Source organism: Oncorhynchus mykiss, chromosome 1 (assembly GCF_013265735.2).
Source record: "Oncorhynchus mykiss isolate Arlee chromosome 1, USDA_OmykA_1.1, whole genome shotgun sequence".
In the NCBI taxonomy this organism is placed as follows: domain Eukaryota; kingdom Metazoa; phylum Chordata; class Actinopteri; order Salmoniformes; family Salmonidae; genus Oncorhynchus; species Oncorhynchus mykiss.
In genome coordinates, this window is record NC_048565.1 from 54,340,010 (window position 1) to 54,367,998 (window position 27,989).

At 42.1% G+C, this 27,989-nt stretch overlaps 1 protein-coding gene across 4 annotated transcripts in view; it reads right to left on the bottom strand.

Moving 5' to 3' along the window:
• The window catches only part of LOC110525355 (activating molecule in BECN1-regulated autophagy protein 1), a 45,978-nt gene extending 31,960 nt beyond the window's left edge, over window positions 1-14,018 (bottom strand). For 2 of the 4 annotated variants that reach the window (XM_021605403.2, XM_021605396.2), the window contains exons 1-4: window positions 13,884-14,000; window positions 4,056-4,283; window positions 542-600; window positions 213-396 (exon numbers count right to left, since the gene is read on the bottom strand). In XM_021605403.2, coding sequence (XP_021461078.2) covers window positions 213-396; window positions 542-600; window positions 4,056-4,283; window positions 13,884-13,889 — 477 coding nt within the window. In that variant the 5' untranslated portion in view covers window positions 13,890-14,000. Of the gene's footprint in view, window positions 1-212; window positions 397-541; window positions 601-4,055; window positions 4,284-13,702 lie in introns of all 4 variants that reach the window. The other 2 variants (XM_021605410.2, XM_021605420.2) reach the window with 2 other exon arrangements.
• Window positions 14,019-27,989: the final 13,971 nt, after the last annotated feature.

Sequence of the window (27,989 nt, forward strand, 5' to 3'; positions counted from 1 at the left end):
CGCCTGGAGCCGCCACAAACCAGTCGGACAAAGGCGAGTTCCCTGGGGTACACCTCAACATTTACTTCTGTCGAGACTGTGCTGTGCATGGGAGTCTTACAGCCTAACATAACCATAAAATATACCAATACAACTTAGCAAGCAGGGACCTGAAACTTGTCCTATTCATCTTAATAGGGGTCTGTCTGTGTTTTAGAAAAGGCACCACTTACATGCAGGTCCCAGATGCGGACCTCTCCGTCAAGGCACCCGGAGGCCACCAGGCCGGGGATGGTGGGGTGAAAGGTCACACACCAGGGTGTGCGGCGGTGGCCCACGAGCGAATGCAGGCACTTTCCAGTCTTCACCTCTGTGATGTAGATGTTGTGGTTGACGTGAGTGGAAGCCATGAGGGTCCTATCAGAGTGGATAGAAGAGGGGGAGAGAGAAAATAGGTGCATGGAGTGAATGGTACTGCTGCTGTTATAATGTTAAAGGAAACCCCGCCTCTCAAATGCGCTCATGAATCGATTCATGCGGCTGGGTCAGTTGAGTTCCTTACCGGTCTGGGCTGAAGGCCAACAGGAACGTGGAGCGAGGGCTATCTGGCAGCTCTACTTTCTGTGTGAGGTAACAAACATCACTTAACGCCAGAGCCTTACATGGAGGTAGCACATTGATTATTAAAAGCACAAAATGACAAACACAAAATAGACAGGTTTTTTAAACTTATGACTTGATTCAAGTCGAATTGTGATGCATTAACTTCATATTATTAGGGATTTTGAAGAACAGCCCCCAAATAGACTGAAGATGATAAAGATAAGCACAGGACATTGTTTCCATGGTGACGAGTTACATCAATTGTATAATGCACTCCAGATCAAAACGCCTACTGCAGCAAGTGGGCAGCAAGAGATGGATCGACTACTACTATTCCATATCTGTTGAAACTAGGGCTGGGCGGTAATACCGTATTTTATGATATACCGGTAATGATGCAGTGACTGGTTTGGGTTTTTCTTTACCGGTATTTGAATGTTTGGTTTGTTAAATACGCCATGTGTAATGTACATTTTTATAGTTTACTTCGCTACTTGAGTCATCCACACAGACCTAGAAATGCCCCCTGTCATTCAATGAGCGCATTTGATGTTCCTCAACCACGAGACACTTGTGTTCAGTCTGCATGGTCAATGCAGCACATGCAACAATGTTGATGACAACAATGCTGTTTTCACTTAGCTTCTTAATAGAACTCTACTAGTGTTCTATAATGACTATTAGTTTGTGTTTCTTACATCAGCAAACAGCTAGTTTGTCATTTCTTAGCAAGTTGCCCTGAATCTTGTGAGACGCTAATTGTTAGCTAGCTAGCTAATACAGCCTGATAACACCAGTGATGGTGTAGACCTAAATCAGCATGTTGTTTGTGCAACAGTATCTTCTAAGTCAAAGAGGAATATGCAAAGCAAGAATATGTTAGCTACATAAGTAGCCCTAGGAAACACTTATCAACACTTTGTTCCTACCCTGTCACAATAACTCCCTTGCATTTCTTTTAGTTGTCATCTCAAACAACACTGTATTCAAAGTGACCACTATTATATTCAAAATATAGAATTAGAATAGTCATTCTATTTCCATCATTCCAACAGTTTTGCTCTAATCCGCAAGTCAAATCACAATTGCAACATTTGGTTAAAAATAAGTCCTAGATTATTTGCTCATATCGTGCAGCCTTACGTGGCAGTGTGGAAATTATCTCAATTGAGCAGTGGTGTAAAGTACTTAAGTAGTACTTGAAAGTATTTTTACGTAAGTATTTTTGGGGGGTATCTGTACTTTACTTTAATATTTTTTTTATTTTTGACAACTTTTACTTCACTACATTCCTAGAGAAAATACTGTACTGTTTACTCCATGCATTTTCCCTGACACCTAAAAGTACTCGTTACATTTTGAATGCTAAGCAGGACAGGAAATTGCTCCAATTCGCTCACTTGTCAAGAGAACATCCCTGCCTCTGATCTGGAGGACTCACTAACATAAAGATATAAAACTTTATTTTTTTGTGAAGAATCAACAATAAGTGGGACACAATCATGAAGTGGAACAACATTTATTGGATATTTAAAACTTTTTAACAAATCAAAAACTGAAAAATTGGGCGTGCAAAATTATTCAGCCCCTTTACTTTCAGTGCAGCAAACTCTCTCCAGAAGTTCAGTGAGGATCTCTGAATGATCCAATGTTGACCTAAATGACTAATGATGATAAATACAATCCACCTGTGTGTAATCAAGTCTCCGTATAAATGCACCTGCACTGTGATAGTCTCAGAGGTCCGTTAAAAGCGCAGAGAGCATCATGAAGAACAAGGAACACACCCGGCAGGTCCGAGATACTGTTGTGAAGAAGTTTAAAGCCGGATTTGGATACAAAAAGATTTCCCAAGCTTTAAACATCCCAAGGAGCACTGTGCAAGCGATAATATTGAAATGGAAGGAGTATCAGACCACTGCAAATCTACCAAGACCTGGCCGTCCCTCTAAACTTTCAGCTCATACAAGGAGAAGACTGATCAGAGATGCAGCCAAGAGGCCCATGATCACTCTGGATGACCTGCAGAGATCTACAGCTGAGGTGGGAGACTGTGTCCATAGGACAACAATCAGTCGTATATTGCACAAATCTGGCCTTTATGGAAGAGTGGCAAGAAGAAAGCCATTTCTTAAAGATATCCATAAAAAGTGTCGTTTAAAGTTTGCCACAAGCCACCTGGGAGACACACCAAACATGTGGAAGAAGGTGCTCTGGTCAGATGAAACCAAAATTGAACTTTTTGGCAACAATGCAAAACGTTATGTTTGGCGTAAAAGCAACACAGCTGAACACACCATCCCCACTGTCAAACATGGTGGTGGCAGCATCATGGTTTGGGCCTGCTTTTCTTCAGCAGGGACAGGGAAGATGGTTAAAATTGATGGGAAGATGGATGGAGCCAAATACAGGACCATTCTGGAAGAAAACCTGATGGAGTCTGCAAAAGACCTGAGACTGGGACGGAGATTTGTCTTCCAACAAGACAATGATCCAAAACATAAAGCAAAATCTACAATGGAATGGTTCAAAAATAAACATATCCTGCTCTCCATCCAACCTCACTGAGCTCGAGCTGTTTTGCAAGGAGGAATGGGAAAAAATCTCAGTCTCTCGATGTGCAAAACTGACCCCAAGCGACTTACAGCTGTAATCGCAGCAAAAGGTGGCGCTACAAAGTATTAACTTAAGGGGGCAGAATAATTTTGCACGCCCAATTTTTCAGTTTTTGATTTGTTAAAAAAGTTTGAAATATCCAATAAATGTTGTTCCACTTCATGATTGTGTCCCACTTGTTGTTGATTCTTCACAAAAAAATACAGTTTTATATCTTTATGTTTGAAGCCTGAAATGTGGCAAAAGGTCGCAAAGTTCAAGGGGGCCGAATACTTTCGCAAGGCACTGTCTGAGTGTTGGAGTGTGCCCCTGGCTATAGATAAATAAATTAATAAAAACAAGAAAATGGTGCCATCTGGTTTGCTTAATATAAGGAATTTGAAATTATTTATACTTTTACTTTTGATACTTAAGTACATTTTACCAATTACATTTACTTTTGATACTTAAGTATATTTAAAACCAAATACTTTTAGATTTTACTCAAGAAATATTTTACTGGGTGACTTTCACTTGAGTAATTTTATATTAACGTATCTTTACTTTTACTCAAGTATGACAATTGGGTACTTTTTCCACCACTGTAATTGAGTGCAGGAAAGGCAGAAATGATAAAAGTGCTGAAATTTGTTTTGGTTGAAGTTGAATTGAACAGTATAAAACAATCAGAATGGAGAAGTCACTTAGAATGTGTGTGAGTTGCCACCCTAGGATCACTCACTACTCATAAAGCAAATGTAGAACTTTTATTATTCAAAAACTTTTTTTAAACTTTTTAAAAATACCATCATTACCGTCCAATTTAGCAGTTTTGACTTCTCTCTTTACTGGGATAAAGGGTCATCTTTGGCTGTTACCTGACTCTGCCATTTCATCCAGCGGACCTTCTCCTCCACCATCTGCTGCAGGAGGCGCTGGGAGCCAAAGGCCTGCGAGCCGCGCTCCCGGGTGGACAGGATCCGCACAGAGTTCCTTTGATGACGAGAGGCCATGGTTCTCCTCCTGTACAGGCCGGGGCCACACCACTGCTCTCTGCCTGCTCTAGGGAGAGTCACTTCTGCTGCTGCTAGCTCGCCATGCAGAGGCTGGGGAGGGAAGAGAGTGCCAAGAAGGAGATTGTAGTTAGTTGTTGTGGTGGGGTAGGCATAGGTTTTGCACAGGGAAAGAGAAGGAAAAAAAGAGGGTTGCCTAGTAGTTTACTTTATTGAAAAGTAACAGAAAATGAGAGTTTGACAGAGGACCACATTGAAGATCATGAGGGTGTGTGCTGTGTGATGTGAAGGGGCAGTTCTAGGCCTGAACTTTATTAGTAGCATGATTGGCGAAGATAGCCCATTATGTAAACTGGCAGCTAGAGGCAGCATTCCCCAATGAGTGCATTGGAACTATTTAGGAGATCAGTACTAAAATATTCTGTGTCCTTAAATAAAAACATGCAAGTTTGCAGCTCTCTGGCTAGCATACACATGCAGCCAAAGCTAAAACCTCACATCTGGAAGGTTGCCTAAACGGTGCGCTGTTTTACAATTTTGTCATGTTTTGGTTCCAAATTGGCAAAACACCACTGCCAATGCAAAACAGTACAGCTTTAGCACTCCCTTAACCCATAAGAGTCTAAGCCCCATCTAAGCCGGGGGATGGGGTACTACTAAGCTATATGGAAATGTTTTAGGAATGTCACAGCAAGGATAATCTTGCTATTTGAATTTTAAGACCCCTTGAAGTATCAAAAAAAAATATTTGATGAATAATTATTTTTGCCTTACCGCTGTTAGCCCATTCAAACAAATGAAATAACATAATCACTACATGGAATAACATAGTCCCAAAATAAAAATACAAAGGAAGTTTGTTCTGAAGTGTTTATCCAATATCTGAGAGATGCAGTTGAAGTCGGAAGTTTACATACACCGAGGTTGGAGTCATTAAAACTTGTTAAAACAGATTATTTCACTTATAATTCACGGTTCCAGTGGGTCAGAAGTTTACATACACTAAGTTGACTGTGCCATTAAACAGCTTGGAAAATTCCAGAAAATTATGTTATGGCTTTAGAAGCTTCTGGTAGCCTAATTGACATCATTTGAGTCAATTGGAGGTGTACCTGTGGATGTATTTCAAGGCCTACCTTCAAACTCTGTGCCTCTTTGCATGACATCAAGGGAAAAGCAAAAGAAATCAGCCAAGACTTCAGAAAACAATAGTACGCAAGTATAAACACCATGGGACCACGCAGTCGTCATACCGCTCAGGAAGGAGACGTTTTCTGTTTCCTAGAGATGAACGTACTTTGGTGAGAAAAGTACAAATCAATCCCAGAACAACAGCAAATGACCTTGTGAAGATGCTGGAGGAAACAGGTACAAAAGTATCTATATCCACAGTAAAACAAGTCCTATATCGACATAACCTGAAAGGCCGCTCAACAAGGAAGAAGCCACTGCTCCAAAACAGCCATAGAAAAGACAGACTACAGTGTGCAACTGCACATGGGGACAAAGATCGTACTTTTTGGAGAAATGTCCTCTGGTCTGATGAAATAAAAATAGAACTGTTTGGCCATAATGACCATCATTATGTTTGGAGGAAAAAGGGGGAAGCTTGCAAGCTGAAGAACAAAATCCCAACCGTGAAGCACGGGGGTGGCAGCATCATGTTGTGGGGGTGCTTTGCTGCAGGAGGGACTGGTGCACTTCACAAAATACATGGTATCATGAGAGGAAAATGATGTGGATATATTGAAGCAACATCTCAAGACATCAGTCAGGAAGTTAAAGCTTGGTCACAAATGGGTCTTCCAAAAGGACAATGACCGCAAGCATACTTCCAAAGTTGTGGCAAAATGGCTTAAGGACAACAAAGTCAAGGTATTTGAGTGGCCATCACAAAGCCCTGACCTCAATCCTATAGACAATGTGTGGGCAGAATTGAAATGGCGTGTGCGAGCAAGGAGGCCTACAAACCTGACTCAGTTACACCAGCTCTGTCAGAAGGAATGGGCAAAAATGTACCCAACTTATTGTGGGAAGCTGGTGGAAGGCTACCCAAAACATTTTACCCAAGTTAAACAATGTAAAGGCAATGCTACCAAGTACTAATTGAGTGTATGTAAACTTATGACCCACTGGGAATGTGGTGAAAGAAATAAAAGCTCATTCTCTCTACTATTATTCTGACATTTCCCATTCTTAAAATAAAGTGGTGATCCTAACTGACCTAAGACAGGGAATTTTTACTAGGATTATTATTAATGTCAGAAATTGAAAAACTGAGTTTAAATGTATTTGGCTATCGTGTATGTAAACTTACGACTTCAACTGTATAAGAAAGTTTTTATTTTTAACACCTTATTTTGGGCACTAAACAGTCTCCATATATACAGTGGGGCAAAAAAAGTATTTAGTCAGCCACCAATTGTGCAAGTTCTCCCACTTAAAAAGATGAGAGAGGCCTGTAATTTTCATCATAGGTACACTTCAACTATGACAGACAAAATGAGTGAAAAAAATCCAGAAAATCACATTGTAGGATTTTTAATTAATTTATTTGCAAATTATGGTGGAAAATAAGTATTTGGTCAATAACAAAAGTTTATCTCGATACTTTGTTATATACCCTTTGTTGGCAATGACAGAGGTCAAACGTTTTCTGTAAGTCTTCACAAGGTTTTCACACACTGTTGCTGGTATTTTGGACCATTCCTCCATGCAGATCTCCTATAGAGCAGTGATGTTTTGGGGCTGTTGCTGGGCAACACGGACTTTCAACTCCCTTCAAAGATTTTCTATGGGGTTGAGAACTGGAGACTGGCTAGGCCACTCCAGGACCTTGAAATGCTTCTTACGAAGCCACTCCTTCGTTGCCCAGGCGGTGTGTTTGGGATCATTGTCATGCTGAAAGACCCAGCGACGTTTCATCTTCAATGCCCTTGCTGATGGAAGGAGTTTTTCACTCAAAATCTCACGATACATGGCCCCATTCATTCTTTCCTTTACACGGATCAGTCGTCCTGGTCCCTTTGCAGAAAAACAGCCCCAAAGCATGATGTTTCCACCCCCATGCTTCACAGTAGGTATGGTGTTCTTTGGATGCAACTCAGCATTCTTTGTCCTCCAAACACAACGCGTAGAGTTTTTACCAAAAGTTATATTTTGGTTTCATCTGACCATATGACATTCTCCCAATCTTCTTCTGGATCATCCAAATGCTCTATAGCAAACTTTAGACTGGCCTGGACATGTACTGGCTTAAGCAGGGGGACACATCTGGCACTGCAGGATTTGAGTCCCTGGCGGCGTAGTGTTGTGGTAGGCTTTGTTACTTTGGTCCCAGCTCTCTGCAGGTCATTCACTAGGTCCCCCCGTGTGGTTCTGGGATTTTTGCTCACGGTTCTTGTGATCATTTTGACCCCACGGGGTGAGATATTGCGTGGAGCCCCAGATTGAGGGAGATTATCAGTGGTCTTGTATGTCTTCTCATTTCCTAATAATTGCTCCCACAATTGCAGATGATTCAGTCTTCCCAGCCTGGTGTCCTTTGACAGCTCTTTGGTCTTGGCCATAGTGGAGTTTGGAGTGTGACTGTTTGAGGTTGTGGACAGGTGTCTTTTATACTGATAACAAGTTCAAACAGGTGCCATTAATACAGGTAACAAGTGGAGGACAGGGGAGCCTCTTAAAGAAGAAGTTACAGGTCTGTGAGAGCCAGAAATCTTGCTTGTTTGTACTTATTTTCCACCATCATTTGCAAATAAATTCATTAAAAATCATACAATGTGATTTTCTGGATTTTTTCATTTCTCATTTTGTCTGTCATAGTTGAAGTGTACCTATGATGAAAATTACAGGCCTCTCTCATCTTTTTAAGTGGGAGAACTTGCACAATTGGTGTCTGACTAAATACTCCATTCATTTTGTTCAACTGGTACCGCGGGACCTTCATTCGAGTCTTGTGAGGCCCGTGGGCGTCCTAGAGAAAAACATGTACGTGTTCCGGAGAGTCTCACCTTTACACAGAGGGGTCATATTAGGGTGTAGCCCAAAATGTTCAGACGCTACGGACAGAAGTTGGCAGATCGGCTGTACAAACTTCAGACGAGTCCCAAGATGCTTGTGGGGTCATGGAGCAAAACGGAGAACACCACTGTGTTTGTGAGAGTCATCTTTCCATAGAAGGGTCATAGTTTGTAGGCCAAACTATTCGGACGCTAAAGAGGATTTTGTGAGAAGACCGATTTTCGGGATGTCTCATGGTCTGACAAACACCACTAGCTCTGTCATCGCAAATACAGAAGTGTTACATAGGCGGACGCAGTGGATTGAGACGCATCCAATGCCACAAAAAAAACAGATCTCTCTAGCTTAAAATTAAGGATTTTTAAGGAATATTTTAGTATTATGCTAATTAGATTTCCGGGTGGGCGTGGACATCAACCTTAGGGTTGAAGCCCCAAGGCATTTTAAACAAGGGGAACATTTTTCCAACACTGGGGCGGGAGATTTTCCTATAAACAAAGATGACCAACACAAGAGAGTCCGATTGGGAATACACAATCATTGGCAGGCAGCGCCACATTAGTTTAAAATCTTGACCGGTGGGCCTAATTGGAATTCCAAGTAAGACAGACATCCAAATCGGGTCCAAACACAGATCATTGCGCTATGGAATATTGTATTCCAGGACTCCAAAAAGTGGCGTTTCATCAACTTTCTCTGTGGTTAGACTGATGTAAATTACAATCCAAGATGGAACAACTGGGGTTGTATTTGAAGGGCCAGTGATATATGTATTTGTGCCGAGTATGAGTCTATGGTGCTGAGTCTCAAAAACAGACTTTGAAGAGTCTGGTGATTTCTCAAAGTGCACACCATATGTTGTTTAAAAAGCAACCCGAATACACGACACCACTTGCACTGCAAACTGTGTGTCCATGTACTTGGTAAAGTTCATGATGGAAGCAAAATAGCCCCATAACATCAAAGATCCACCCCTATATTTTACAGTAGGTGGTTGCTGGAGTTTCGAAAACAGGGGTGCTGTTTACCTTGACATGTTTTCGTATTACTTGTTAAACAATATCTTTCTCTGTCCAATTGTGTTACTATAAAACAATATACACTGAACAAAAATATAAACACAACAAGTGCTGGTTCCATTTTTCATGAGCTGAAATAAAAGATCCCAGAGATTTTTCATACACACAAAAAGCTTATATCTCTCAAATGTTGTGCACAAGTTTGTTTACATCCTTTGTCAAGATAATACATCCACCTGACAGGTGTGGCATATCAAGAAGCTGATTAAACAGCATGATCATTACACAGGTGCATCTTGTGCTGGGGAAAAATAAAAGGCCACTAAAATGTGCAGTTTTGTCACGTAACACAATGCCACAGATGTCTCAAGTTTGAGGGGGCATGCAATTGACATGCTGACTGAAGTAATGTCCACCAGAGATTTTTCAAAAGAACTGAATGTACATTTCTCTACCATAAGCCACCTCAAACTTCTTTTAGAGAATTTGGCAGTACGTCCAACCGGCCTCACAACCGCAGACCATGCCAACCCAGGACCTCTACATCCGGCTTCTTCACCTGTGGGGGGGGGGGGGGGGGGGGGGGGGAGTATTTCTGTCTGTAATAAATCCTTTTTTTGGCTGGGCTTGGCTCCCAAGTGCCTGGACCTATGCCCTCCCAGGCCCGCCCATGGCTTCACCCCTGCCCAGTCATGTGATATCCATAGATTAGGATCTAATTAATTTATTTCAATTGACTGATTTCTTTACATTAACTGTAACTCAGAAAAATCTTGAAATTGTTGCGTTTTTGTTTAGTATAACATCACCAATTTCTTTTAACATACAATATAGTTCCGTATTTAAATTATTAATGTTATAGTATTTTTTGCTCAATTTTATCAAGGGTGGCAAAAATGAGGTGACTGTACATGATAAATATGTACAATATTGGAAAGTATTTTCAGTGTTGGATTTCAAAACCATCTGGATATTAACTATAGAAAATAAGATCTGCATGTGCATTAGTAACCAAAACACTAATATGAAAAATATTTCTGGCGAATCAAACGGGAGGATTAAAAAAACAAAACAAACATGTACTTTGATAAGAGATCAAGTTGATCTGTAGCTTATATGGATCGTGAGCTATTGAAAATTATAGACCCACCACAGTATATATTCATGCAAAATCAGTTCAATAAAAAATTGCATTTCTAATGGGCGTACCTATGGGCGGGGAAGGTCAGAAACCCAACATCAAGTGGTTTTAGGTGTATATGTCAATTGTACTGGAAGCTATTTAAAATGTTATCTGTACGTGAATTAACCCTTTACACTTGTACCCGTAAGTGAGGGAAATACTGTAAATGAAGAGGACTTGTATTTTGAAAGATGAGATGTTGAGGATTATAATAAATACCGCTTTGATGTCATACAAGCAAGCCAAACACCTGGGAATCCAAATATCATAAAACATGTCATAAACAGTGTGAACATTTATGATCACTATGTTTGATGATTTGTAACAAGATGACAGATAACAGATTGTGATTTATAATGGGCCGTTGGATTATGTAAACAACAACAGTAATTGTGTAATTGCGGGGATTCAGGTTTGTGTTCCAAACGAAACTACAAGTGTGCTTGCTCTAGTTCCTCAGTGGCACATCTAGGAAAATAATAAAAAAAATACAAATAAAAGCACCTTATAGTTGAAGACTCTTCTTTGAGTCATAAAAGTGCATTGAAATTATTAGGAACTGGGCACACTTGGTGTGTGGCCACTTGGAGACACCAGTTAGTCCTCTCACTCAAACCCTTGTCATTTTTTTGTCTTATGTTGCACCTACCCCAAATTTTCCAGGAATATTATTGAATGATCTACTGAAAAGTGTATGTTCCAGATGCGTAGGAGTCAAAATAAGAATACTGGAAGAAAGAGACCCACACACTGTCAAAAAAAGGAATAGATCCAAAATTGAGGCTTTAATGCAAAATAAGGATGTTCATTGAAACATGGTGCCCCAAAAAATGTATTATAGTGCTAGAAGGTGCATAAATAAAAAGTGAAAACAATGTGTTTTTTTGGGCATCGTGTTTCAATGAACATCCTTATTTTGCATTCAAGACTCAATTTTGGAACTATCCAATTTTTCAACAGTGTGCGGGTCTTTATTTCTTCCAGAGATATTCATTTCATGTTACTGATTGTATCCAGAGTAATTTTTGTTACTTCACATTGTGGTTTTACATCTCTAGTTCACCTTGATAGGAAGCTTTTGAACAGTATCCTTGTAAATGGTTCAAATATATCACCCTTAGTAGTTAGCGGTAACTAATAAAATGCTGGGGCCTTCAGCGACTGGGGGCCCTACGCAGTGTGTATAATCTTCATATAGGGCTAAACCTCAATAATGGAATGCAGGGAAAGCAGAGAACTCTGAAAGAAGCATGGCCGATGGAAAAGTTAGGAACATGTCTGAAACCAATAGCACGTCGGGAGAAGATGAGAGCACAGACAAGGATGAAGGAGGATGTGGAACATGAATTAGAAGGAGGTGGAAATGAGGAAGAATGGGAAAGGAACAAAGTTGGGGTGGGAAAGAAGACGCCTAGTGTTGAGAATACCTCATATCTGTTGGGAGTCTGGTTTCTGGGAGGGTTGGGGCCCAAATTGACAAATTCGTTGGAAGTATCCAAGATGGTGGAGAGAAGTGGAAATAAAGGCAGTCAGGAGGATTGGGTTAGCCTTGATTTGTTTGTGTTTCTGCTGAACAGAAGAAGCTTGTTTTGGAATCCTGGGCGAATGGATGGCTGTGCTGTGTCATGCTTTGAGCTAAGGAGAAGAGCACCTGTCAAGGCATTCATTTCCGGGGTCTCGGAAGAAGTAGGAATCAAAGTGCTGAAGAGTGTTCATGGAGCGGTTGATGCACGTAGGATGAATTTTTGAGTTGATGGCAAGAAAGAAAAGTGTTTATTCTTGTTTTTTTTTTTTTTGTGGAGTCCCTCCCGACCCGAGTAAACCTGGTAAGAGCTTTTATTTCCAGGCTTTTATTTTGCAGTGTAAATGGTGTACCGTGGCATGTTTGGACATGTACAAAATGTCTGCAGGTGGAAGGTGTGGAAAAAAAGTTAATGGTGAATGTAATGAAGAAACCGTGTAAAGTGTTGCAGCTGTGGTGGAAATCTTCAGAGTGCCCGTCGAGGTCGAAAGAGAATGAAGTTGACAAAGTCAGAGCCGTCCTGAGCATTTCATATGCAGAGGTGATCCAAATGGTTGAGGGAATGAATGATTCTTATAAGGACTCCATGGAGTTGGATAGGCATTCACTGCAGGCTGCAGAGTTGGCCTCCCACCAGCAGGAGCCAGAGATATTACGTGTAAAGAAGGTGGACTTTGATATTTATGGAAATGGTGATCAACGGAATGGCTAAAGTGGAGGGAAGATTTACATAATTGTGGATGTGGCCGAGCAGTTCCTGGGACTAATGGATTTCAAGTTATCACTGCTGTTGCGAGCAGTGCTACCCTCTCAGGCCCAAGAGCCTGGGGAGGGAGCTATTGAAGAAATGGGAGAGAGTTTTGTAAAAAAAAAAAAGTGTATCTGGATTACACCCCCAATCACTGTATGGAGTTTGTTTGTTTTACCTTTGGACAGTTGGTGGCGGTAATGCACCATAAACATTGGATGCCAACCTTTGTTAAAACCCCACTGAAGATAAATGTGATTGCAACAACAAAAATGCATACACGCAATCACCGGTATTGCACTTTTACGATGGTCCCTAACCAACGGGAGCGCCAGAAAGCAGCATATTTCATCCTTGCTGGCTCGGAAAGAGTCGGACCATCGGTAAAAAAATATTAAAAAAATACAAAAACTCTACCGTCATCCTAGGACCTTCCGTCAGAGAGCTATTGACGACCGTGCTCCAAATATCGAAAGTAAAAACTGCTGCGGTCAGCTTGCTAATGTTAGCTAACTCAAGACATGGTTATGAAACAACTTGGGCTAACCAACGAGCTAGAAAATGGTCAGCTAATCAACCAAGTAGTCAAAAACAAAGTTAGCAAGCAAATATTAACTTGATAGAAAACTAAACTACGTGTCATATTCGGTGGACAAACACAACCAATCCTTTCAAAATGATAGCTAGCAACCAGAAGCCCAGCGAATTGCAAATATTTTTTCATAACTTCCGTTCGCTAATTTGTCAGACTCTGCGTGTGTGGCTACCCAGGAAAACGGCTAACTAGCAATGTTAACCCGCTAAACTTGGTAAATAGCCAATACAAAAAAAAGCTGCTAGTTAGCTACCTAGCTAAAGTTAGCACCTAGCTAAAGTTAGCTAGGAGGGGGTAGCTAGCAATCCTAAGTGCCAGTCCCGGATATTAGCATAACTACCTAGCTATACAAGTATTTTAACACATACACATATGATACCTAACAAACAATCTGCTAAAAGTCTACAGAGGCCATAGCCTACCTTTATTTATTGTATTTCTGTTGAAATTTGTCATCGTAGGCGGACCAACTAAAGCTAGCTGAGACTAGCTAGCTGATTCGCTAGCAAGCACAAATGTACTGGCTACACTTAGCTTTGACACATTCATGCATTTACCAATATGATTGACAAATAACAATCTAGTATACTTGCGATTGATTACATTCATATCCTCTGGAAAAGCTATTTCAACATAATTTCTTGCATGGCGCTAATTCGTTGTACTAGCTATCCGTATACTGTTTCCCAGTTTAGGAAACAGACAGTCACATGAGCAGAGCCCAGATCGCAAAGAACACAGAGTGAACCGATGCACTAAAACATGAATGAGATTGTTATTTGCCGGTGCCTCTATTTATTTAATAATTTTTACTAAAATGACTTGATTTGCAGTCAATTATCAAACATCCTAATGTAAAGAAACCTACTTTTTTATTTGTACTATTATTTATATAAATTACATTTGAAATAAATGTATTTTGCTGAGGCTGCGTGGAGGAGTACCCCTTTCTGTCCAATGAGGTAATTTCTGGAGACTATAAGCACCGCTTTTGGCACAAGAACACTACCAGAGGCAAAACTTCTTTATAGGCACACAACCCATTTTTATTATCAAAAGATAAGAGGCAATGTAAAAGACAGCTCAAACAGAGACATGACTGAAATACATTTAATGTATTTTCTAGCCTGCATTTCATGTATTGCAGTTAGTTCCTCTAGTCTAGACCCCCGTTACACCATTCAGTGCAGGACATCATTTTATAATTTAGAGTAGTGTTTCCCAAACTCGGGCCTGCCGACCTCAAGGGGTGCACATTTTTTTTTTTTTTTTTTGCCCTAGCACTAGGCAGCTAATTCAAATAATCAAAGCTTGATGATTGCTTGATTATTTGAATCAGCTGTGTAGTTGCTGTGGCAAAAAAACTAAACTTGCACCCCTTGCAGTCCCAAGGACTTAGTTTGGGAAATTATGATTTAGAGACATCTGGAGAAATCATATTGTTTACTAAACTATGCTGTAGACAGGTCTATACTGACAGACTTATTTTGGATTTCTGTATAATAGTTTTGTAGACTGTTGGTTACAACAAATAACACATTATCACTTACAAAAAAAGGGCTCTTATACAGATCCAAATCAAATGTTATTTGTCACATACACATGGTTAGCAGATGTTAATGCGAGTGTAGCGAAATGATTGTGCTTCTAGTTCCGACCATGCAGTAATATCTAGCAAGTAATCTAACCTAACAATTTCACAACAACTACCTTATACACACAAGTGTAAAGAAATGAATAAGAATATGTACATACAAATATATGAATGAGTGATGGCCGAACAGCATAGGCAAAATGCAGTAGATGGTATGAGATGAGTAATGTAGGGTATTGTAAACATTATATAAAGTGGCATTGTTTAAAGTGGCTAGTGATACATTTATTACATCATTTTTTTCCATTATTAAAGTGGCTGGAGTTGAATCAGTATGTTGGCAGCAGCCACTCAATGTTAGTGATGGCTGTTTAACAGTCTGATGGCCTTGAGATAGAAGCTGTTTTTCAGTCTCTCGGTCCCCGCTTTGATGCACCTGCACTGACCTCGCCTTCTGGATGATAGCGGGGTGAACAGGCAGTGGCTCGGGTGGTTGTTGTCCTTGATGGCCTTGATGGTCCTTGATGGCCTTTTTGGCCTTCCTGTGACATCGGGTGGTGTAGGTGTCCTGGAGGGCAGGTAGTTTGTCCCCGGTGATGCGTTGTGCAGACCTCACTACCCTCTGGAGAGCCTTCCGGTTATGGGCGGAGCAGTTGCCGTACCAGGCGATGATACAGCCTGACAGGATGCTCTCGATTGTGCATCTGTAAAAGTTTGTGTGTTTTTGTTGACAAGCCGAATTTCTTCAGCCTCCTAAGGTTGAAGAGGTGCTGCTGCACCTTCTTCACCACGCTGTCTGTGTGGGTGGACCATTTCAGTTTGTCTGTGATGTGTACGCCGAGGAACTTAAAACTCTCCACCCTCTCCACTACTGTCCCGTCGATGTGGATAGGGGGCTGCTCCCTCTGCTGTTTCCTGAAGTCCACAATCATCTCCTTTGTTTTGTTGACATTGAGTGTGAGGTTATTTTCCTGACTCCACACTCCAAGGGCCCTCCCCTCCTCCCTGTAGGCCGTCTCGACGTTGTTGGTAATCAAGCCTACCACTGAAGTGTCGTCTGCAAACTTGATTATTGAGTTGGAGGCGTGCATGGCCACGCAGTCATGGGTGAACAGGGAGTACAGGAGAGGGCTGAGAATGCACCCTTGTGGGGCCCCAGTGTTGAGGATCAGCGGGTTGGAAATGTTGTTACCTACCCTCACCACCTGGGGTCGGCCCGTCAGGAAGTCCAGGACCCAGTTGTACAGGGCGGGGTCGAGACCCAGGGTCTCGAGATATAAATGACGAGTTTGGAGGGTACTAGTGTGTTAAATGCTGAGCTGTAGTCGAGGAACATTTTTCTTACATAGGCATTCCTCTTGTCCAGATGGGTTAGGGCAGTGTGCAGTGTGATTGCGTTGTCTGTGGACCTATTGGGGCGGTAAGCAAATTGGAGTGGGTCTAGGGTGTCAGGTAGGGTGGAGGTGATATGGTCCTTGACTAGTCTCTCAAAGCACTTCATGATGACGGAAGTGAGTGCTATGGGGCGGTAGTCATTTAGCTCAGTTACATTAGCTTTCTTGGGAACAGGAACAATGGTGGCCCTCTTGCGCATGCTTTGAGGACGCGGATGGGGATGCCATCTGGGCCTGCCACCTTGCGAGGCTTATCACGTTTAAATGTTTTACTCACGTTGGCTGCAGTGACCATATTTACATATAAAAAAAAATCTCAAACAGTTGGTCACAATATCATATAAACTCTTATGCTATGCATTTATCATAGTCACTTTACGTCTACCTATGTACACTACCTGTCACGCCCTGACCTTAGTTATCTTTGTTTTCTTTATTGTTTTGGTTAGGTCAGGGTGTGACATGGGTGGTTTGTTTAGTTTTTGAATTGTCTAGGGGTTTTCGTATGTTTATGGGGTTGCCTAGTCTAGGTGTTTTTATGTCTATGGTTGCCTAGATTGGTTCTCAATTTGAGGCAGCTGTTTATCGTTGTCTCTGATTGGGGACCATTTTTAGGTAGCCATATTCCTTGGATAGATTGTGGGTTGTTATTCTATGTTTAGTTGCCTGTTTGCACTAGTCACATAGCGTCACGGTTCGTTTTTGTTGTTTCGTTCAGTGTTCTTTCTTCTCATTAAAAGAGTTATGTACTCTTATCACACTGCAGGTGGAGATAGCACAGGAGGAACGGAGACGATATGAGAGTTCACGGCTAGCACGGAAGCCTGAGAGGCAGCCCCAATATTTTTTGGGGGGGTGGCACACGAGGAGATTGCGTGAGTCAACTCCGAGACCTGAGCCAACTCCTCATGCTTATGTTACTGGTCAGGCACCGTGTTATGCGGTGTAGCGCCCGGTGTGCTCTATTCCAGCTCCTCACATTGGCCAGGCTAGAATGGGCATCCAGCCAGGAAGGAGGGTGTCTGCTCAGCGCTCCTGGTCTCCAGTGTACCTCCTTGGACCAGGATATTCTGCGCCGGCTTTGCGTACTGTGTCTCCAGTGAGTCTACACAGTCCAGTACGTTCTGTGCTAGCGCTCTGCATTTGCAGGGCAAAAATAAACATCCAGCCAGGATGGGTTGTGTCAGCTCTACACTCCAGACTTCCAGTACGCCTCCAGTCCAGTACGTCCTGTTCCTCCTCCCCGCACTCGCCCTGAGGTGCGTGTCCCCAGCCCGGTACCAACAGTGCCGGCACCAGGCCTATAGTGCGCCTCGGCAGTCCAGTTAGCCCTGTTCCTGCTCCTACATCAAGCATTTCATTAACTGCAAAACCACTCATGTCATCTATAGATTGGAATGTCCACAGTGCAAGGTGTTCTACGTTAAAGAGACGCCTTCAAGACCGCTTAGCGGAACACAAGTACGCCATACGGGTAGGCAATGAAGACTACCCCATGGCAAGGCACTACAAGTCCTAACACCATGGCAACCCTGCCTCCCTACAAGCTATGGGTATTGATCAAATTCCGGCCTCTAATAGAAAAGGGGACCGTCTTAAACAGTTAAACCAAAGGGAACTTTTTTGGATTTACAAACTACAGGCCACTAAATACCCTGGTTTAAATGAAGATATGGATTTCTCCCCCTTCCTGTAGGGTTGTGATTGGTCCATTTGCTGTCATCTAGTGGAATTTTTTTTGCTCAATTGCCCTCAGCTATGTTTAGACTTGTTGTTCATGTTTTGCTGTGTTCTATGGAATATATTGCTTTTGTCAGAAATATGTGTATAGGTGGCAGGGAAATCAGGCGCAGGAGAGTCAAACGGAGTGTAAAATGGAGTCTTTTAATAAATGTCCAAGTAACATGCTCCATAACACTAATAAGAAAAATGAATATAAACAAATATGGGTACGAAGACCCGTCGCGCACCTATACAAAAAAACACTACACTGACAATAAACAATCTCTGACAGAGACATGAGGGGAAACAGAGGGTTAAATACACAACAGGTAATGAATGGGATTGAAAACAGGTGTGTGGGAAGACAAGACAAAACCAATGTAAAATTAAAAATGGATCAATGACGGCTAGAAGACCGCCCGAACAAGGAGAGGCAACGACTTCGGCAGAAGTCGTGACAGCTTTCTTATTCTTGACACTTCTCCCAGTCATATTTTAGGTTAGAACTACCTTTCTAAGTGTTCTGATACCTCTAGCTTGGAGTTATATTTTTATGATAACATAGCTACAGTATTTCACTTTTTAATGTGTATAGTATTGCTTACTAGGTGTGTCCAATCAATTTTGTAACCACTCCCTCTTCAAATTAGGGCTAATTGGAAAAGCTGTTCAAAAGAGGACATTGTATTATTTCTTTGTACTCCTTGACGAAGGTCATGCAGCCGAAACACGTCGGATTTTTAAAACCTGGTTTCTATTGAACATGCCATACAAATAAAGGCATTTTAATTAATTATATGAAGAGTGCCTTGGTCCTTTCTTTTTGATAAATATTCACAATGTTTGCGAGTTATATTACACACAACTAGGATGTTAGTCTGTATATAAAGATTAGTAATTAAACAAAATGAAAATGTAGGTGTAAACTTGTCTACACTCTTTCCCAAGTGTGTGAGTATGTATATCTTTGTCAATTGTCATGATGCATTCTATCTTGGGTCATTGGGCTCCTAAGTCAGGTTTGTAGACATCTTAATGCACTGAAGATCTCTCACAGCTGGTAACTGGGATTGTCAGTGTGGCCTGTATGATTGCTTTCAGTGATGTGAACATATCAGGGTCTAACAATTTATACACACAGGACATGTCAGAAGTGGCATCATTCTTTTTTTGAGAGGTAATGATTACCAAGAACTACTTCCTCTGGCTTGAGAGGAATATGTGATATTTGTTTTGTGTGGGCCTCCCCTCTCTCTACATACTCGCTCTGTCCAGACAGCTCCCCTCTCTTCCTTGCTGTCTGAAGTTCTGGTTTCCTGGATCTCCTCTATTATTACAGAGACGGGATAGTATCAGTGCCGTAGCAATATGGCGTATTCTGAACAGACAAACACACACAGAAGCAATTTACGCACACACACACAATATGAACAACGGGCAAATAATGCTTACCTGAATTGAGCTAAAGGTAAAATCTGCGAACATTTCGGGGCCATGGGATCCGGGGGGTCAGGGGTGGTCTTCCAGGCATTAGAATGACAACCCAACTCGGGATGAGGAGGGGTTTTAGCGGGTGGAATAGTAGGGACCAAATGGAGGTTTACTTAGTAGCAATGCAAATATCATGGTACAGCTATATAGACCCTCAATCATCATGTTCCTTTTTAATTATACATTTACAAACATATAGTATCATCAAATAGAATTGAAACTTGTGTCTCATTATGATAATTGGTGAAATAAGTATAGCCAGTTACAATTGTAATGGCTTAGCAGATAACAAGAAAAGACGATCAGTATTTACCTGGCTAAAAGAGAAGGAATATAATATCTATTGTTTACAGAAAACTCATTCAACAATTTTAGATGAAGTTTTGTGGAAAAATAACTATTTCTCCCATGGGCAAAGAAATTCAAAAGGGGTGATGATATTAATTAACAGTAATTTTGATCCAAATGTGCAAATTGTCCAAACAGATCAAGGTAGATGGATTATTTTAAATATGTTATTGGACAATAAACAGATATGGCTATATGGTCCAAATAATGATGATCCAAGCTTTGAAAATATATATAAGAATTTATCAACACTACAAGCAACACTAGACTATTATTATGGTGGGGGATTTTAATACAGTTTTAAATACTGTACTGCTACCATTAGAGTGAAAGCACCGCCAGCATTCAAAAGTGACCAACCTGCTGTACCTATGTTATGTCGGAAAAAGTAAGTTATACAGTGCCTTGCGAAAGTATTCGGCCCCCTTGAACTTTGCGACCTTTTGCCACATTTCAGGCTTCAAACATAAAGATATAAAACTGTATTTTTTTGTGAAGAATCAACAACAAGTGGGACACAATCATGAAGTGGAACGACATTTATTGGATATTTCAAACGTTTTTAACAAATCAAAAACTGAAAAATTGGGCGTGCAAAATTATTCAGCCCCCTTAAGTTAATACTTTGTAGCGCCACCTTTTGCTGCGATTACAGCTGTAAGTCGCTTGGGGTATGTCTCTATCAGTTTTGCACATCGAGAGACTGACATTTTTTCCCATTCCTCCTTGCAAAACAGCTCGAGCTCAGTGAGGTTGGATGGAGAGCATTTGTGAACAGCAGTTTTCAGTTCTTTCCACAGATTCTCGATTGGATTCAGGTCTGGACTTTGACTTGGCCATTCTAACACCTGGATATGTTTATTTTTGAACCATTCCATTGTAGATTTTGCTTTATGTTTTGGATCATTGTCTTGTTGGAAGACAAATCTCCGTCCCAGTCTCAGGTCTTTTTCAGACTCCATCAGGTTTTCTTCCAGAATGGTCCTGTATTTGGCTCCATCCATCTTCCCATCAATTTTAACCATCTTCCCTGTCCCTGCTGAAGAAAAGCAGGCCCAAACCATGATGCTGCCACCACCATGTTTGACAGTGGGGATGGTGTGTTCAGTGTGATGAGCTGTGTTGCTTTTACGCCAAACATAACGTTTTGCATTGTTGCCAAGAAGTTCAATTTTGGTTTCATCTGACCAGAGCACCTTCTTCCACATGTTTGGTGTGTCTCCCAGGTGGCTTGTGGCAAACTTTAAACGACACTTTTTATGGATATCTTTAAGAAATGGCTTTCTTCTTGCCACTCTTCCATAAAGGCCAGATTTGTGCAATATACGACTGATTGTTGTCCTATGGACAGAGTCTCCCACCTCAGCTGTAGATCTCTGCAGTTCACCCAGAGTGATCATGGGCCTCTTGGCTGCATCTCTGATCAGTCTTCTCCTTGTATGAGCTGAAAGTTTAGAGGGACGGCCAGGTCTTGGTAGATTTGCAGTGGTCTGATACTCCTTCCATTTCAATATTATCGCTTGCACAGTGCTCCTTGGGATGTTTAAAGCTTGGGAAATCTTTTTGTATCCAAATCCGGCTTTAAACTTCTTCACAACAGTATCTCGGACCTGCCTGGTGTGTTCCTTGTTCTTCATGATGCTCTCTGCGCTTTTAACGGACCTCTGAGACTATCACAGTGCAGGTGCATTTATACGGAGACTTGATTACACACAGGTGGATTGTATTTATCATCATTAGTCATTTAGGTCAACATTGGATCATTCAGAGATCCTCACTGAACTTCTGGAGAGAGTTTGCTGCACTGAAAGTAAAGGGGCTGAATAATTTTGCACGCCCAATTTTTCAGTTTTTGATTTGTTAAAAAAGTTTGAAATATCCAATAAATGTTGTTCCACTTCATGATTGTGTCCCACTTGTTGTTGATTCTTCACAAAAAAATACAGTTTTATATCTTTATGTTTGAAGCCTGAAATGTGGCAAAAGGTTGCAAAGTTCAAGGGGGCCGAATACTTTCGCAATAGCCCTTCGTACATCAGCTGATATCTCAAAGTGCTGTACAGAAACCCAGCCCCAAACAGCAAGCAATGCAGGTGTAGAAGCACGGTGGCTAGGAAAAACTCCCTAGAAAGGCCAAAACCTAGGAAGAAACGTAGAGAGGAACCAGGCTATGTGGGGTGGCCAGTCCTCTTCTGGCTGTGCCGGGTGGAGATTATAACAGAACAAGGCCAAGATGCTCAAATGTTCATAAATGACCAGCATGGTCCAATAATAATAAGGCAGAACAGTTGAAACTGAAGCAGCAGCACGGCCAGGTGGACTGGGGACAGCAAGGAGTCATCATGTCAGGTAGTCCTGAGGCATGGTCCTAGGGCTCAGGTCCTCCAAGGGAGAGAAAGAAAGAGAGAAAGAGAGAATTAGAGAGAGCACACTTAAATTCACACAGGACACCGAATAGGACAGGAGAAGTACTCCAGATATAACAAACTGACCCTAGCCCCCCGACACATAAACTACTGCAGCATAAATACTGGAGGCTGAGACAGGAGGGGTCAGGAGACACTGTGGCCCCATCCGAGGACACGCCCGGACAGGGCCAAACAGGAAGGATATAACCCCACCCACTTTGCCAAAGCACAGCCCCCACACCACTAGAGGGATATCTTCAACCACCAACTTAACATCCTGAGGCAAGGCTGAGTATAGCCCACAAAGATCTCCGCCACGGCACAACCCAAGAGGAGGGTGCCAACCCAACCCAGACAGGATGATCACATCAGTGACTCAACCCACTCAGGTGATGCACCCCTCCCAGGGACGGTATGAGAGAGCACCAGTAAGCCAGTGACTCAGCCCCTGTAATAGGGTTAGAGGCAGAGAATCCCAGTGGAAAGAGGGGAACCGGCCAGGCAGAGACAGCAAGGGCGGTTCGTTGCTCCAGAGCCTTTCCGTTCACCTTCCCACTCCTGGGCCAGACTACACTCAATCATATGACCCACTGAAGAGATGAGTCTTCAGTAAAGACTTAAAGGTTGAGACCGAGTTTGCGTCTCTGACATAGGTATGCAGACCGTTCCATAAAAATGGAGCTCTATAGGAGAAAGCCCTGCCTCCAGCTGTTTGCTTAGAAATTCTAGGGACAATTAGGAGGCCTGCGTCTTGTGACCTGTACGGCAGGACCAAATCAGAGAGATAGGTAGGAGCAAGCCCATGTAATGCTTTGTAGGTTAGCAGTAAAACCTTGAAATCAGCCCTTGCTTTGACAGGAAGCCAGTGTAGGGAGGTTAGCACTGGAGTAATATGATCACATTTTTTGGTTCTAGTCAAGATTCTAGCAGCCGTATTTAGCACTAACTGAAGTTTATTTAGTGCTTTATCCGGGTAGCCGGAAAGTAGAGCATCGCAGTAGTCTAACCTAGAAGTGACAAAAGCATGAATTCATTTTTCTGCATCATTTTTGGACAGAAAGTTTCTGATTTTTGCAATGTTACGTAGATGGAAAAAAGCTGTCCTTGAAATGGTCTTGATATGTTCTTCAAAAGAGAGATCAGGGTCCAGAGTAACGCCGAGGTCCTTCACAGTTTTATTTGAGGCGACTGTACAACCATTAAGATTAATTGTCAGATTCAACAGAAGATCTCTTTGTTTCTTGGGACCTAGAACAAGCATCTCTGTTTTGTCCGAGTTTAAAAGTAGAAATCCACTTCCTTATGTCTGAAACACATGCTTCTAGCGAGGGCAATTTTGGGGCTTCACCATGTTTCATTGAAATGTACAGCTGTGTCATCCGCATAGCAGTGAAAGTTAACATTATGTTTTCGAATGACATGCCCAAGAGGTAAAATATATAGTGAAAACAATAGTGGTCTATCTACTCTGTCAGCACAAATAGGTAGGAATCTCACAATACCGCTTCGACTCGATTTAGCGAAGGTCTGCTTGGGTGAGTGAGGGGCTGAAGGGCTGAATTTACAGGTCGTTTTAGGAAAAAACGTGCGTAAAAGTGTGAAAGTGAGTGTGGAAGTTGCCTTTCCTTAGGTGGGGAGGAGATTGCACACCTTTCCTGGGACGTCACTTAATTGTGGCCTGGTAGGAAAGACGCATCTGATCCCGCACTAGGAGAGGGCAGTGTAAATTATATATAAATGATTAGTGGAAGCGCATAATACTAGAAGTTTGAAAGAACGAGTATGTCACATGAGCATGTGCATAGAAAATATCAGCGATTGCCAAGATATATAAAACCTTTATACATAGGCGGTAAGATATATTAGACCTTTATACACAGCTGTAAGGTAGAATAATATACAGTAGAGGGAAACATAGTTATAATAACAATTGAAGTAGAACTATACATACGAAGAGAGAATGATTATAGACACGTGGAGACAGGAGTAATAATACATCAACCAAGCGCATTTGTTAGAGATGTTAAAGTAACGTGGATATCAGTGGTAGGAAACAGGGTGTGGTTGAGCTATCCATGGCTTAACGGACCATTAGGAAGATATAGTCCTGGACTAACTGGGAGATACTTGGCAAAAGAGAAAGAGAGTGGTTTTAATTAGGTGAATAGCACAATTAAAAACTAAGACAATAAAAATAATGTAGATGTTGTAGGAAGCTAAAGGAATAACTAGACAATACATGAAAAAATGGAAGCAAGGATATCAGTAGCAATAAGACAGGTAAAAAATGATAAATAAAATAACAGAATAACAGACGGCAAAAATGAGTAAAACGCCGATAGGAATTCTGGGGGCTAGGCATCCCCTATGCAATGAAGAAATAACAAAAATGTCTAAGAAATGGGAGGAACGCATAAGGAAAATGAGCACCAAATGGCCAGCGGAGGGAACGTTGGACATCTCAGTGTGTGAGGAAATGGAAACCCTGATTAAAAAAAACACAAAACAAGCGACACGGGGAAGAAAAGGAGAAATAAAAGAGAAAGAGAGAACGAAGTGCTGAAAATGTTTAAAGCAGAAGGAGAAGGATTGCTGAAGAGCATGAAAACAGCAAGAGAAACATTGAAAAGGGATGATGAAAAAACAGGTAAAGAAAAAGTGGAGTGGTTTACAGAACCTCCACCATACACCAATGGACAATTCCCACCGAGCATTCCAGAGTGGCATACGTCATCTCCTTGCTCTCAGGACAGGCTCTGGCATGGGCCACGGCCATATGGGAGCAGCAATCAGACATTTGTTTTAATTGGCAAAGCTTCACACAGGAGATGAGGAGGGTTGTTGATCACCACATCAGTGGCAGGAACGCTGATCAAAGACTCATTGCACTCCGGCATGGCAGCCAGAGCGTAGCGGATTACGGCAATGACTTTCGGATGCTCGCCGCTGAGAGCGGTTGAGGCACTTCACTCAGCCTTTCTGAACGGACTCAGCGAGGTTCTCAAGGATGAACTGGCTTCCCGGGACAACCCTGACACTCTGGATGAGCTCATCGTTCTGGCCACCTGGATTCACAACTGGCTCCGGGAACGTCGTCATGAGAGGACGGTGGGATTCCGAGTGGTCTCCAGTGTTTTGGGTGCCACTGAGGGAGTCGATTATTCGGGTGTCCCACTGCCCTATGCTGCGCCTGCTTGTTCTGTACCCCGTCAGAATTCTCAATTCAGCTCTGGTTCCCCTTCATATCCTACAGAGGAGCCAATGCAATTGGGAAGCACCAGGCTTTTCACTCTGGAGAGAAGGCGCAGGATTAACGAGCAACGTTGTCTTTACTGTGGACAGTCTGGACATTTCCGTGCCTCCGGTCCCGAGCTGACTGGAAACGGGATGACTTCGCAGTAAACGGGAGAATATTGGCGAGTCAGATACAGTCTCCCGCGGCCGGCAGGGTATTCACCATGCTTCCAGCCAACCTGCGGAGGGACAATGGGCAGTTGGACATTCCGGCTTTCATAGACTCTGGGGCTACCTGCTGTTTTCATTAGTTCGTCAACAAGGACCGCCTCTCACTAAGCTGAAAATTCTGCGTCCTCGTGGCTCGTGGTCGCCTCCTTCTCCCCGACGGATGACTGTTGGTGTTGCTAGGACCACTTCATAGGGACCCTCTTGCCTTGGCTTGTTCCACTTCCTCCGGAACACTCAGATGTATTCCTGGTCCCCTGGGATAACCGGACGTGGAACCTCTTGTCCTGGTTCAGGTTTTTTCCTGCTTTCTGTGAGGTTTTCAAACAGAGACTTATGGCCTCTGTTCTATGATTACACAATACACCATCTTATTTCCATCTCTGATCACACAACAAAATGACATTCCAGCTGAAGCTGGTGACTTCCTTCCTTTCAGCTGAGCTGCTTTTAGTTTCTCCACTTTCTCCTTCTGGCTCCTAAGAGAGTGATAGCATAAGACTAACACAAAACAACAGTATTAGCAATGTAAGTTATGCATAAGTATATATGCATGAATACCAAAGTCTGAGACCATGACAATTCCCACTCTATCTTCACCTGACTCTATGCCTCCAGGATACTTTTCTGCTGGACTCCACAAAAATAAAAGCCCTAAAGAAGTTTCCTCTTGCTTTTGCCCAGTCTTCCCCTTTCGGCCCCAGGTTCCGAGAGGTGTTCCCAAGTCATGTCATTTTCAATTTGTTCCCCATCTCCCCCATTTCAACTGATAGGCATGTCACATAATATGCAAGTGCATATCCCTAATTATCATTACATCCTCTTGAGGTAACTCAGCACTGTATATGCTTTCACATCAATGCCTTCAACATGTTGTTTAGAGTACAATTACCCAAACATGTATCCTCTTTCATATGATGCATTAACCAATAAAGCAGCTATCCCAACTATGATGTTAAAGTAGCTCCCAGACCCAACCCATCTGCATGTCTTACAGTGGAATCTAGTCTCTCTCTTTGGCTCCGCTTCCTCTGTCATGTCTTCAAGCTCACCCATTATGCAGCTGGACCTTATTTCACGTGAGAACTATGCACCCACTGAAAAGAGAGATGCCAATCTTTACGCTGCAGGTGCTGTATGGAGTACTGTGAGTGGACCAGACCAACTCTGTCCCAACACCCCCTCCTGGTGTATCTTGATGTACACTCAATCTCCAGAATTCAGCCCATGCCCTTAGTTATCTCTGGCTCCTTATGTGCTGCTTTCACCTGAGGACATACACACTGCAACACATGGGTCATTTCCTGACAACATAGACTCTCTTCTTATGGCAAGATCACTTATTCGTTAATATTTTAAAAAACAGCCTTATGTAAACATTCTGTCTCAAACACCTCACCTCCTGCTACAGATACATTTGCACATAACTATAGCCTTCTTTAATTACAGTCCCTACAGCAACTGTCATAAGTATAACTACTGCATGTAATCTGTCAAGTGTCTTCCAGCTGTTAAAAATTACGAAAAATACCAATGAGTTGGAAGAATATCCAACCTAACAAAACTCTAAGTCACAAGTCTCTTAAACGTTTACCACAATGTCTAAAATACCACCACTATATCTTTTACTCTCACCATAATCTGGGTATGTGTAATGTTCAATTTACTTATAATTGTCCCTATATTTTACACAGCCAGCTGTCCTCCCTCTCCTATAAGCTGTCTCCTGTAACAATATACATAGTCTCTGGAAATAACACCCCTCTACTACCACAACCTTAATTTATGAGCCCCCCCAGATCACCAATACAGTCACATTCTATCTAACCCATAACACACTAGTCACTACTCCTAATGTACTTCCACAGTTATAAACATACTAAAACATTCTCAAATCAATTTAGTCAATATACATCAATCCCTCCTTGGGAACAAAAACCACTCTTATGTTCCACAAAACCTAAAAACATATTGATTTAACAAGAAAAGAGAAAATACATTTTTAAAGAAATACATGTTTACTAACTTCCCACTACTCTTAATGTAAGTAAAACTGGGATGAAAAAATGTCCATCCGTTACATTCTATGCCCATGTTATGCTGGTCTCCATGCCAGCCCTCTCCTGTACTCCCTGTTCACCCACGACTGCGTGGCCACGCACGCCTCCAACTCAATCATCAAGTTTGCGGACGACACAACAGTGGTAGGCTTGATTACCAGCAACGACGAGACGGCCTACAGGGAGGAGGTGAGGGCCCTCGGAGTGTGGTGTCAGGAAAATAACCTCAC